General features: G+C 39.0%; 1 protein-coding gene across 1 annotated transcript; it reads right to left on the reverse strand.

The window, feature by feature from the left end:
* Positions 1 to 243: 243 nt before the first annotated feature.
* Positions 244 to 12,583, reverse strand: LOC124140358 (bcl-2 homologous antagonist/killer-like). Its single transcript, XM_046507910.2, has 5 exons — positions 12,526 to 12,583; positions 6,385 to 6,758; positions 5,071 to 5,214; positions 3,843 to 4,032; positions 244 to 1,313 (listed from the first exon to the last, which is right to left on the reverse strand). Exons 2-5 carry the CDS (start codon positions 6,639 to 6,641, stop codon positions 1,203 to 1,205), a joined length of 702 nt encoding a protein of 233 aa, XP_046363866.2. The 5' UTR covers positions 6,642 to 6,758; positions 12,526 to 12,583; the 3' UTR covers positions 244 to 1,202.
* Positions 12,584 to 14,697: the final 2,114 nt, after the last annotated feature.

A 14,697-nucleotide genomic window follows, 5' to 3' on the forward strand; every position in this document is an offset into this window, starting at 1 on the left:
GTGTTACGAGTCCATGCCTCAACAACTTGTCTATCACACCTCTGTACATTATTAGTGAAAATGAGTGAGTGAGTGAGTGAGTTGGGTTTAACGCCGCTTTTAACATTATTCCAGTTATATCACAGCGTGTCAGCTTAATGTGGGAGGAAAGCCCGAAGTGATGCAGGTCTCAGACGTTTACCACTTCGGTGAAACCAACGAGCACGGGTATGGTGCTGACAAACCTAGAAACATAATCGGGGCGAACTGGGATTCGAACCCACAATCATAGGTTTCTGGCGTGCCCAAGGGACGCAACTCTGCACAGCGAATCACGGCGCCTTAGACGACTGGGCCACCCGTGCCCCCTAGTGAAAATGAGATAAAAGATCTGAACAAGAAAATTTCTGAACAAGCTACAACCTTGGAACATCTTTGTATTTGAGTGGTTGGTACACACATACTACTCAACACTTGCTAAGGACCAAAACAGCCATCTTTCTCCAAAGGTGTGGTCCTTAGCAAATGTTGAGTGGAATATTTAACAGAATCCTTTCTGCATGAGCATATTGACAGATTGTCATATTTTCCTTACAAAACAAGATGATGGTTTTCATGCTAAAATGTACAAACTCCAAATCAACTTCATCATTTCAATCTAATGCATTGGTCCTGACAAAATTGATTATGCTTGTCGACAAAACCAGAAAATACTGACACTCTCTTAACCCCTTAAAATTAGGCTCTTGCTTGCAAACTCTTCAGTAGCCTGAGAACATCCATTTGATTTTTTCAGCCTCCCATGATGCACATTATGAAAAATCAATGTTAAGCAACAATTCCCATCAGAAACATTTAATCGACAATTTCAATGTCCTGTAGATCCTATCATTTGGTTACCATGGTTACGGTCAAAACAAACGTACCAACCATTTCTGGCGAGCACTATGATAATGTGTAACAACTGCCAAAGGGACATAACTCTTGTAACATGACCATAACAAAATACTGAGTTAAAAACTATGACATTATCTCGTGTTCTTGTTGTAACGTGACACTATCTTCACTCCCTTGCCTGTCCCTTGTCCTATCACTTTGTCCACGGTGCCCTGTACAAAAATCACAGCAATCTCGCAGCTTATATACAACCAATATCACACAGATGTATCTTGTTGGAATATGTTCTCTATAGGTTGCCATTGACGATGATGTGATGACAAGTGTCAGGCGAATGTCTTGTAGTAAATGACGGCACATATGGACGTGACTGCCGCAAAACCCACAATGGCCAATGCAAGGTTACTGGCTGTAGGTTGAAAAGTCAGAGCAGCAATCTGAAGCATGAAGATGAGACACATATATGGTTTTGACAAATTCAGTGAGTGAGTGAGTGAGTGAGTGAGTGAGTGAGTGAGTTGGGTTTAACGTAGCTTTTAACAGTATTCCAGTTATATCACGACGTGTCAGCTTTATGTGGGAGGAAAGCTAGAAGTGATGCAGGTCTCAGACGTGAAACCCACGAGCACGGGTATGGTGCTGACAAACCTAGAAACATAATCGGGGCGAACCAGGATTCCAACCCACAATCATAGGTTTCTGGCATGCCAAAGGGACGCAACTCAGCACAGCGAATCGCGGTACCTTAGACGACTGGGCCATCCGTGTTCCTTGACATATTCAATCATTAAAACAAATATTTGGTGACAATTAGTGATAAGGGGTGGCTGAAAAGTTCAAAGCCTAACTGTGAAGGACCAGTTGATTGCTATCAATATTTCACATCTCCTCTGAGGTCCACACACTTCTGCCAACGATGATGGAGTGCCTGGACCCAACTGCTGAAAAAGCTAGGCTTCCTCCTGGTGGTGTAAAAATTCCTCCACAACAGAAATGGTTTGTTTGTTTTTTAAAGCCACACTCAGCAATATTGCAGCTATGTGACGACGGTCTGTAGATAATCGAGTCTGGACCAGACAATCCAGTGATTGATATCATGAGCATCGATCCACTCAATTGAGATACGATGACATGCATCAACCAAGTCAGCGTGCCTGATCACCCGATCTCGCGTTGTTGCCATTTACTACTCTAACCCGGATCTTCACGATCGTCACAGAAATGACGTCATCATCATTGTATAAATCTTGCCAGACAGCTCTTTCTTCAAGTTTGGGATGAGGTGGAAACCTGACGGTGTCAAATCTGGTGAATGTGGAGGAAGTTCAATGAGTTAATAGCCACAGTCATGAAGCCATTGTTACAGGAGACTTGTACACAGATGCATTGCCTTCGTGGAACAACCTACCTTCAGTGTGTTTTCCACAAGATTTAACCTTGATATTCCCACTCAGATTAGCATAAAAGAACCATTCATGTTCAGACCTTTCGGAAGGTAGTCCATCAGAAAACCAAAGCCATCCTTGGAACAGGCTTTGACTCCTTCTTTTTGGGGAAGACGTTTGATGTTTCCACTGCTTTGACGGTGGCGTAGTCTCTGGCTGATAGTGGGGAATCTATTACCCATCCATGGTTACAACTCGTTTAACAAAGTCAGCCGAGTCTGCTTCAAAGTGATATCATTTTTTAATTTTAATTTTAATTTTTAATAGTTTACACGATATACGGCTTTTCCATTGGACGAGAGGCTGGTCACATGACCGAGAATCCAACGTTCATGAGTGTATGAACGACACGATTTGACGTTCATACATTTAGCGCGAGGTGTCGCAAGCTCTGACGTTCATACAGTTTGGCCTTCACTCTTTGAAGGTTCATACTCCAATGAACTCACACAAAGTGAAAGTCAATTCTTAAGTAAAAATCGCATGAGAGATGTTGAACCTGGAGCATGTCTGATCATAAGTCTTGGAACCCAGCGTGCTGAAACCTTTATCATACCTAGTCCATTCCTCCGATTGTTCTCAACTCTCTCACGATATGCCTCCTGTATTGGTCATATCTTGTATTCCTGATCCTGGATCATCTCCCCCTCTTGAGCTCCGCTGTCCACTAGGGGCAAAGGAAGGAGCATCATCCCCTAGACAACACCTCCTCTGCATGGACGGCTGTTGGAGTTTGGAGATACTTGATGAGAGCATGTCGGCCAATTTTGTCCATTTTCATCACCAGAGGATACCTGGTCACTCTGATGGCTGGTAGCAATACTAAGGGTGTACCACACATCCTTCATAGTTCGGCTCAGAACGTTTCATTCACCCCATATGCCAGTGAAAATTAAATGTGGAACGGATTACTCAATTCTGTTTCTAACTGTTACTTAGGCCCTGGTCATTTATTATAGGGGTGGGTGGGCCACTGGAATTGAATCTTAGGACCGTATCCTATTTTGTTTGTTTGTTTGTTGTAGCTAACGCCGCACTCAGCAATATTCCAGCTATATGATGGCGGTCTGTAAAAAATAGAGTCTAGACAATCCGGTGATTGACATCATTGATCATCAATCATCAATTGGGATCGATGACATGAATCAACCAAGTCAGCGAGCCTGACGACCGGATCCCGTTAGCCGCCTCTTACGACAAGCATAGTTGCCTTTTACGGCAACATGGGTTGCTGAAGACCTATTCTACCCTGGATCTTCATGGGTCGTATCTTATTTTGCTGACACCCCCAAATACATGTAACACTCTTTCTGACCAGGCCCTAAAATTAACCAACACTCTTTGGCGTGGTGCCAAAGTCAGTTCCCTCCAACAAAAATTTCCAAACTTAATTATTGTCAAATGTTTGAAAGCCCCACTCAGCATATTCCATGAGTATAATCCAGACCAGTGATTGATATTATGAGCAATGATCCATGCAGCAAATGATAAAGAGGCACAGTGATCATTTTCAAAACTTACCCAGCCCCCTTGCTCAGCTATCCATTGTGATATTTTCTCTAGAAGGAATACTCTAGCCACAGTTGATATGATCGTGCTCAGGAAATCTGGCACCTGAGCCGTACTGTCCTGCAATACTTTCATCACCATCTTGAAACCAAACGACAATAAAGCTATCACACGACCCCAGCTCAATCCTCCAGCAATGGTCCTGAAACAATGATATAAAAGCTATAAAACAACCCAACTCAATCCTCCAGCAATGGTCCTGAAACAATGATATGAAAGCTATCACACGACCCAGCTCAATCCTCCAGCAATGGTCCTGAAACAATGATATGAAAGCTATCACACGACCCCAGCTCAATCCTCCAGCAATGGTCACACAACGCTGCACTCAGCAATATTCCAGCTATATGACGGCGGTCTGTAAATAATCGAGTCTGGACCAGACAATCCAGTGACTGACATCATGAGCATCGTTCCACGCAACTGGGATAAGATGCCATGCATCAACCACCTGATCCCGTTAGTCGCCTTTTACGGCAAGCATGGGTTGCTGAAGACCCTTTCTATCCCCCATCTTCACGGGTCTCCTGTCTTCTGCCAAGTCACATTTATCATCTGCAGTACAGATGTGTGTCACACAAGATGAGCCAATAGGGTGTGGATGGTGAATGGAGATACACAGGTACACGTTATCATGTTGAAAACAAGAGGAAAATTTAAGAGCCTTAAAGAAAAATCCTTTGCCAAATCCAAAAAATACCTGTTGAATATATAGAAGTAATGTTTAATAAAAGTAACCCAAGCCAATTTATTAATCGCAAAAGGCAGATTGATGAAGGATGGCTTGGATTACAAGAGCACAAGAAAAATACACCCAACTACCTGGGGTGAAAATAACCGAGTGATGTGTCAGACTGGTTTTGGGTGTGTTTGGGTGAGATGTCTTCTGTTCATTGGGAAAACTGCACAAAAAGTTTCCACCATGTTTCAGGAATAAGAAGTGATAACAAATTAGTATGAGTCAGGATTTTTTTATTTTCATAAACAGTATTAAATATAGAGGTATTTGAGAGTTGATACATGACATGGCGCGTAAATAAATGCATGAAAGTCAAGATATACTTGTCACATAGCAACATATTAACAAAATGTTAATGGGACCACTCCTCTAATACTACAGAAATAAGCCACAAGGACCCTTGGAAATATATTTGATGATAAATCATGAAAATATACCTACTTCTTGGCAACATTTGTAAAAACATCAAAGATACTGTTTTTGTCTAGTTTGAGACTTCGTATCATCCCATCAAACTCATCAGAAAAACGATCGTTGATTTCATCTCCGATACGAGCGAGCTGCCTGCCAATCTGAGCTGTAGAGCTGTAAAGACAAGCAAAGGTTATGTTTCAGTTAGACTGGATTCTTGTTTGTTTGTTTGTTGCTTACAGCTGCACTCACCAATATCCTAGCAGCGGCCTGCAAATAATTGAGTCAGACATTCCAGTGATCAATATTGTAAGCAGCGATCCATGCCATCCGGACACGATGACTCGAGTCCGACCATTTGATCCACATGGGCACCTTTTACCTTCCAAGATTATTGCACTTATATAGCGACGTGCATGCATGTGTGTGTGGCTGCTTGTACTAGTCTGGACTAATGCTGATTTTATAGTGCTGGCCCACTGAGATACCATGCCACAGTTTAAAATGAGGAGTGAGTGAGTGAGTGAGTTTGGTTTTACGCCGCTTTTAGCAATATTCCAGCAATATCACGGTGGGGGACACCAGAAATGGGCTTCACACATTGTACCCATGTCGGGATTCGAACCCGGGTCTTCGGCGTGACGAGTGAGCGCTTTAACCACAAGGCTACCCGACCGCCCCTTTAAAATAAGGATCCCACTCAGACACATTATGCTGACACGAGCCCACCAGTCCTTGCTTTAGCCCCTTAATGCCCAGCACCAGGCAGGGTAACAACAAGTACCATCTATTAATGTCTTTTGGTATGACTTGGACACCTTATTCAAAGTTGTCGTGATGAGTAAATTATCATGATTATTGAACATGTTATCTGTGTTGAATAATATTTATTTTCCAAAGCAATTACCATATTTGACGTAATAAGCGCCCAGGGCACTCTCAAAATTAGAAATAGGGGGCTCTTATTAGAATATTATTTTGGTGAAAAAACAGAGTTGAAAGATAAATTTCAATGTTATGCTGACAGCCTGAAATGTTTATGTACGACAGATATATTTTTCCAGAATTTAATTGCCCATAATTAAGGCTGCATATAACACACGAGTGTGTATTAAACATGAATAAATTAGTCTTGTGTACATTGATCAATCGGAATGGGTGCTAATTGGGATTGTTCACCAGCCAATATATCAGCAAATGTCTTATTAGAGCGGGGCGCTTATTACATTGAATATGGTATCAAAGACAAATACATTTTAATGCTCGATCAGTTATCCTCATAAGCATGAGAAGCAAATGCAAGTATTCATCTTGTTACCATGGTAACTTATATCTCTGGATTACCTGACAGGATCCTGATTCATGCTAACGAACTCATGTATCCTTGGAGTTGAGTCGTATTGTTGACGTATTTGAGTCTGCCTGTAGCTCTGGTACATAAAGTTCCTGAACACATCTTCCGTCTGACTCTGAACATTATCCTCAGTATCAGGACGCAGATTCTCGGGCTGTGGGACCGTCGGAATGATGTATTTGGGTTCACGAGAGGGGTGAATGAAATCATCATCACTGCTCCTATCACCTCCGTTCCAGCTGGCCATTGTAGTTATCTCCCTTGGTCAGCTGATCACATTGCAGGCACACAAATGTAGTATTGTTCTGTTTTAATATTATAATCTGTCCTTAGTCTGCTGTAGATGTGTGTAGTTCTCACAATTCTGAAACATATTTGTAGAGCTAAAGAAAAAAGGCAAGCAGTGTTCCTTTACCATTTCTAAAGACACAGGCTTTTGACATGGTAACTTGTCAGCAATATCAATGTATTTGTGACCAACTCGGGTTATTCTGGGACAAGACGAATAGCGACTCATGCCCCTCTCATGGTCATTTTTGCGACTGGGTTCCATCTACATGGTCTAAGTGCAAATGGGCACAGCTAAAAGAATTGTCAACTCGTTGCATAATGATTCACGCATATTTCCCCCATACATAATAAGTAGGCCAGATGCTGTTTAAAACATATCAGGACTATACAGCAAGATTGAACACACTCAGCTGTATCTTGGGTAAATTTTTAGATGCAAGACATATGTAAAATCAAAACTTATTTCGGAGGAATTCTTTGACAGAAGTACTAGAAGACCTATGTGCATTCTGATTGGTTTGTTGTATTTTCGCACATAACATTTATCGATAGGGGGATGAGTCTTCTTACAGGTAACGGAAAGGGGCGAGAGGATTTGTTGTTTTTCCCCCAAAATGTAGTTATTTTAAACAAACTACTTGTCTGGAATGGGCTGTAGACTAGTTGGAATTGGTCAATGGTGTATACCAGCATATATACTCCCTGCCAAAAGAAACATGAATACCATAAATGTTGGTTAATAAATGAAGACTTACTCATATTCAAGAGATATTAGATTGGTTCGAAGCACAAGCCAACATACTGGTATGTTGTGTGAACTGATGCTCATGAACTCATCACATGTGACGTCATTTGTTTCGTGCAGGAATAACATGTAAAGTTTGAAAATCATGTACAGCATATCGTGATAACATTAGAGACACTGTGGTGACACTTGACTGATTGTTAGTTTTGTCATTAACTGGTACACATCGAAAACATCTCTTCTTAACATACATACGTCTCTATAGATTCTATGGTTCGCTGTTTTTTTGGCGGTGAGCGTGGTGAGTATACATGTATATCATGTATATCAAATTATATTCATGACAACTTTCTACACGTTCTAGCTAACTTCCACAGATTGACAGATATCTTCTTGAGACCCAGGCATCTACCTGAGGTCATTCAAAGTTGACTTGAGAAAATACAATTGACTTAAAGGTAAAACAAAAAAGTCTACATTGTGCACTGTCCGTAACACAAGAGGTGTTGTTACACATTTGAACAAGAAAACTTGTTCCAAAGATTAGAAAATAGAAAACATTGATTCTTTTCCCCCCGATATAATTTGAATGCTAGCATTTACACTTATACAGCAAACAGTGATGTGCAGTTAGAATACAGAGTACCACAGACACCTTCTGTCAATTATTGATAAGGAAGATCCACAGGCTACATCCTAAGTAACCAGTTAACTGTTTTTAAGTTTTTAGCTGCCTCGCTAAAATAACAAGGGGGTTGCTCCCCACACAACGACCTGAATCAAATACTATAGTATGTAAATGTCATTTTTAGTTTCCACTAATTCCAGTCTTAATGAATAAGGCATGAAAAATACTATATGTTTGTTGAAATGTGGTGTTGATGGATGTCACAGATGAGGTTGGCGCATGTCATTATGGAGCTTCTATTTTCCAGTGATATTTCTATGTTGATGTCCAATTCTCAATGCTTATGAATTGCTTTGATAGAACTTAATTTAATCATATTGAACATGCAGAGCCATTCAAATGCAAGAAGAGTAATTTTTAGCTTTATCGCCCTCTTCTATATTAATCATGTTAATAGCATCAGAGACCATATAATAGAGGGACGGCCCTCTAGCCTATGAGCGAAACCATCAGTGCTACAGCTTGTACTGCGCAGCCTGTCCGGAAGTGAGCAGAAACGTGTTCACTGCAGTCATCGTTGTCGCCTTTTTTTCCCATGTAAAAGATATATTTCACAATATATATTTACACTCATGTATTTCTTAAGATTGTTAACATTACAACTGAGATTTGTTGGTGTTTGTCACATATTTTAGGTTAAATTACCATATAGCAGACGACATAACATGCATTTTGTCTGTGATTATCAACCACATATATCGTTTGAAACATTCTACAAAGTGACTTATATTGTATGATATTAGAATTGTTTTTGTAAGACGCATATTTTTCGTAAGTTTAACTTTGTTTCAGTTAGGCTTCTATCACATATCGCGCATATACTACATACTACAGTACTACTTATTTGTTATCTTCTGTAGATTTTGTCTGTATTAATCATGACTACATTAAATCAATTATTTATTTTATGCCGTGTAAATATTGATTATGAGCTATATGATATGGGCCTAAACCCAATCATAATAATGTAAATATGACGAAGGTACTACTTACTTTGTGTATTTACACAACAATGAAAACATAATACGAAAATAAAAATCCGTTACATGAAATATTTGTATTATAAAATTATCATTTGCTTTGTAAATGCCAAGAAAGAAGAAGGATTATATCGGCAGTCGTCGGGAGAGAAGTTCGAGACAACAAGGTCGAAGGTGTCATTCAGTAAAATAAATAGATGGCCTATTGTCCTTTTCTATGAAAAATACATTTACATATGTCAGAGTTTGTGATGTTTTGTTTTGTTTTGTTTTAATAGTAATAGTTGCATGCCTCGTTCAAGGTTAGAGTTTTGATCAGATATAAATAGAAAACTATGATGAAACAATTTTGAAACTACAAACGTTACTACAGTTTACGATATACTAGTATATATCTGGTACCATGCTCGTTGAAGCTATATTGTTACCTGAAATACCTAATTATTTGTATGCTGAAATATCAAACTAATCGGGTAATATTAAATAGCAATTGTAAAATTACAATCGTCCTCTTTGCTTTGGAATTTAACAGTAGCCTCCCTTTGAAAAAAACTTATCTCGCTCCGGCAAACCCCATTATCACTGCTAGCCCCAAACTGGCATTAACCAATAACGTTTGATTCCTTCGAAGCACATTGTCGGACACATCGAAAATTCATTGAACAACACTCGTAGTTTAATGTGTATTTTTAATTCATTGGAACTATTAGCATTACAAAATAGTAGCGAATTTTCATGAAATAAAAACATTAATATGGCTAAAGTTTCTGGCTAATAGTAAAGCATTTACACCAGTCGGTGATCATGCATTTTTGCAAGTAAATCTAGTCTGGACTTATTATAAGATATGAAGTTAATCTGGAGATATATTTTGTGACCATCGGGAATATGGTGATATGTTACAACAGGGTATGAAACTCCCACAGGACTGGCTAGCTGAAATACTTGCCAGCCCTGAACAAAACCTGCCTGCCCACTATAATCATATGTTTCTCAGGATAATTTAATTAAAACTTGAAATCGAATTCATTGAACATGAAGTAATGCAAAAATAGAAATAGCAAACACTTTTTAGGTCAGATTTGTATTTAATATGCTAGAATACATCATGTAAATAATGCTTATCATCGGGAAATATTTAGAATATTTTTACATATGAAATATAACCCGACCGTCGGGCAGGGGGATTTGAAAATCTGGCAGCCTAAGTTGAAATCAACCCGTCTAGGACGGTCGGGCAGGCAGGTATTTCGAACATTGGTTACAAGTGTCTTCCTTGCTTCTGAATGAGTTTTATTTACACTTCCTGAGTTCCTGTGCAATTTACCACATCGTAGTTTTCTGTGGCGTTCTTAGTAGATTTGGTATATTTGTTTATTTATAATAGTTAACAATTGCAGCATAAAATGAGATATATTAACTGATTTTTAAAACAAATAGAATACATTATAAAATACTTTTGATATCGGAACGGCTTTTCCTTCACACACCCTCGAAAACTTACGCTTATGGACAGACGTCATATTTTCATTTCCTATCTTTTTCTTTGAGTGAAACCTTTTGGTAGGTATTTACCAACGGCTTGGTAGCGGTAACATCACCGTCATTCTATATGGACCAAGAGTCATCAGAAACCAACCCCTGGTCGAAGAGTGGGAATTCTTTAAGTGGCATATCTAGGTCCAAGACGAAATCGTCCCAGTGAATGAAGTCGTCTATGGCTGTGGCGAATGTAAATTGAAATAAATGTCCCGGAAGACACACATGTTCAGCAAACAATTTGCAGCCAACTGACATGTGCTAATGAGAGATATCATAAAAAAATCTTTGTTATCTGCTAAGAGACGTCCTTTTATTGGATTGTTGCTGGTCGTAGTCGGAGAAATCTCGGCTAAGGGAATTAACTCTTACCCCAGATATTATGTAATATTGTTTAAGTGGTTACCAGAATGGTCAGTCGTGAATGTCTGCGCATCTATTACGCATCTGCAGCGGTACAGGGAGGTTAACAGCGGGGGGTCGAGGTGTATCAGTTACATGCCAGACCGTAGCGCTGATGGTTTATGATAAACTGTTGGTGAGGGCCGTCCCTCTATTATATGGTCTCTGATAGCATGAAAAAAATATGTCAGATATGTATCCCATATTTTGTAGGTGTACCGTATCTGCACATGGTGCATGGTCATAAAACTTGAATACTGCTCAGTGTTAGAAATTGGCACTAGTCCTGTAGTCCTTGCCAAACTGCCCAATAGTTAGGTCTCATAAGGACTAGCAGAAGTTTGCCCTTTTTAGGGGTTTTGCAATATGTTCTCATTATAAGGACTAGTGGGCTAAAACTGTTAGTTTTCTATCGCTACTGCTGACTGCTGCTTCAATTAGTATTAGCTCAATCTCATTAAAATCAGATCTTAGTTCTTGCTACCGCTAAACAAAGATCTGAGGACATCCCATTACGGGTCACGTCAGAACGACCTTTCTCGAATTTTGACCGACCAATGAAATGATGGACAAGAAATCATCATTAGCCAATCAGAATTCAGCTTTCACGAGCTTTACGACACTAGTTTCAAACTGGCGACTACTCTTCGAAACATATTTTGACGTATTCTCGATTAAAAAATTTAAAACTGATAAGAAGAACACTCTGGAATGGCTTATAGATGGCCTAGATTGTATTGATATAATCATGAAACCCGTAACTGTCGTTCGGAATACCCCGTGTCAAATATTTCGTGGTTGCATGATTAGAAAACACGTTCCGACTGTCACTTTCATGATCTGGTAAGTGACGCTCTAATTGGTCGGACGAAAGGTCGTTCTGACGCGACCCCTAATGGGATGTCCTCAGATCTTTGTTTGGCGGGAGCGAGTACAAAGATTTGATTTTAATGAGATTGGTATTAGCTCATCATGTCACAATCACCATGATCAACCTATTAACATGATTAAAAGAACAAACCAATAATGTCTCGACGTATGAACATGATGAAAAACCTGCTAATCTGCTCAAGTGAACTTAATCTGTTCACAAGTACGTATCGTTATCATGTTTACCGTGTCATAATCTTCATCGAGTGTGACATCAAGTGTCACTCAAACATAGTACAGAATTGCTTCGTGTATCATGTTGTGTATGTTGTATAATTTTGGGCCTAATTTTGACACCTGGGTATTTCTGTCTTGCATGCTATCAAGTCAGCACGATAACATTATAAAGTGAGAAAAACCATCAACACCAACGAGTCAGTTGGATCTACCTAGTTCAAAACTTGTTCTACGCATCATCTCTGACAACTCGCGCCTTCATATTTTAATTCAGACACCTTGCATATTTATAAACAATGGAGTATTTCCTCCCCCTCGAGTACGTCCAAATGAGAGGTAACAAACAATAAAGATAGGAGCTACAAATAACCCCACAAACCTTTTGTTTTGATGATCCAACACACCTTTGGCATATACCGGAAATGGCGTAAGGTTAAATTTTGTTTGACCTAATTTACATCCGCTGATGCGCTTTCAGATACTATTGTAGAAGGAACCCAGTTAATACTCCTTACCGGATGTATGTCGCAAAGCCGTGACCGGAGTTTGCAGAAACTATATCAGCTGTGTCAGAGGCCTCTGATTAGCAACCTTGTTGAAAAGTATACGACTTTAAAAAACTAGATAAATTGTGATAACCTGATTACACCATTAATAACATAAAAAAGTCAGTAGTGTAATTAATACAAAAATAGTACCGTACATGCAATCGTGTTGAATATATTTTAATGAAAAAAAATGGCGTTAAAATATGAATAACATTATCATACTATTTAGAAGAAAAACTAAATTATCAACTAACAGGGGTGTAAGAGTAACGTCGCTTCGTCTTTGTGCCTTTCGAAGCCGTTTTAGTATTCAATGAAGCGGCCATAAAATATTTAAATTTCTTACAGTTAGCTGGTTCATTGCACCGGTCACAATAAAAAGCGAAACACGACTTCGTTTTATTTAGCTCTGCGGTACTTTAAATTGATGGTATCATAGTACACTGGAACATATAGCGGAATTCTTAACAAAAATCACGACTATGAATATTGCTCCGAATGTCGTTACTGATTCCCGTAAATTCCTTTCCCTAACTTGTTTAAAAACAAAAACAAAATGAAAATCGGATGTTAAAATGTGTTGCTGTTTTTGGTAACCTGTTAAAGAGTTGAGGTGAAATGGAGTTTAACATCGCGTTCAAGATAATTGTACTTATGCAACGACGCGCATGTCCCCGGGCCACCCAGTCTTTGTTTAATCCTCTTAATGGCGATCGCCAGGCAGGGAGGGTAACAACAAGTACCCATCTTTCTTTGTCTTTTGGTATGGCGCAGCCGGGGATAATACCATCGACCTATCGCTACCCGCGCAGTCGCTCTACCCACGGAGTCGGTCGTGAAAGAACATTAATGGACTGGACGCCGATTTTCAGCGACATGTGATTCGAGTGAGTGAGTATGATTTTACGTCGCTTTTAGCAATATTCCAGCAATATTACGGCCCAATATGAAGCTATGGCGTAGAATGGACCCAGGGTATATATCATAACAGAATGGACATATATTACACTGTATAGTCGAGGTCGATTTAGACGTACACTTGTCATCAACCAGTATGTCACCAGAAGATCCGGGTTAGAATATTGGTCTTCAGCAAGCAATGCTTGTAAAGACGACTGTCAGGATCGGGTTCTCAGGCTTGCCGACTTGGTTGTTGCATGTCATCGCATCCCAATTGCGTAGATCGATGCTCATGATGTCAATCACTGGATTTTCTGGTCCAGACCCGATTATTTACAGCCCGCCGTCATATTGCTAAGTTCCGCGTTAAACAACAAACAAACAAACAAAACAGTGTATGTTTCCGCACATGTAATTATTGCATTCTTGAAATTCATGTTTGTGTTTTTTTAAAATAAAGTGACTAAATATAGAACTATTAATAGAATTAATGTGAAATATCAAATCTATATTTTTTCTTATTATGCATAACGGTAGTTGTGCACCTACTAATTTGGACAAAGTCCTTCAAATAGTAACACAATCATTATACACAATCATGGTTTCTGCATGCAACCAGTTAACTGACGTTTGAAATCATTTATCGTCAGCCTAGTTATCATCAAAATTTGTACCCCTTTTGGTCCTGTTGAATAAACAAAAATATAACTTAAAAATTCTTAAACGAAAAATCTAAACGTAACAAATATTTGGGTAAATTAAGCCAACACAAAGTAACATAATTGTGAAATATTTTAAATATACCGTAGAAACAGTAAAAATGTATTTTACTTGGCGTAACTAGTATAGTTACCGATCTTTTGCAGAAATAAAAAATAAATACAATATTTCTTTCAGTGTTTTATTGTAAAACTGATATTTTACCTCTGCCTAGGAAAGAAAAAGGAATCTGACGTTTTAAAGCCTGGATCATCACTCTTTGTGAAAAATAAAAATAAAACATTTATAATTTTCTTTTCACTGTGTCCCACACATTACCAAAATGATCGATGTAGTTTCAATAATCTTTATTTATTGAACATGTTCTTTGTACTTGTTGAGAA

This window comes from Haliotis rufescens, unplaced genomic scaffold (genome assembly GCF_023055435.1).
Source record: "Haliotis rufescens isolate VD_foot unplaced genomic scaffold, xgHalRufe1.0.p SCAF_5, whole genome shotgun sequence".
NCBI classification, from domain to species: domain Eukaryota; kingdom Metazoa; phylum Mollusca; class Gastropoda; order Lepetellida; family Haliotidae; genus Haliotis; species Haliotis rufescens.

Bases quoted from the DNA above. Each gene is read 5' to 3' on its own strand.
- LOC124140358 (XM_046507910.2), bottom strand. From the start codon at position 6,641: ATGGCCAGCTGGAACGGAGGTGATAGGAGCAGTGATGATGATTTCATT. The intron at 5,215-6,384 runs GTAATCCAGAGA...TTGTCTTTACAG, and splicing joins ATGAATCAGGATCCTGTCAG to CTCTACAGCTCAGATTGGCA. The intron at 1,314-3,842 runs GTAAGTTTTGAA...TTCATGCTTCAG, and splicing joins TAGCTGAGCAAGGGGGCTGG to ATTGCTGCTCTGACTTTTCA.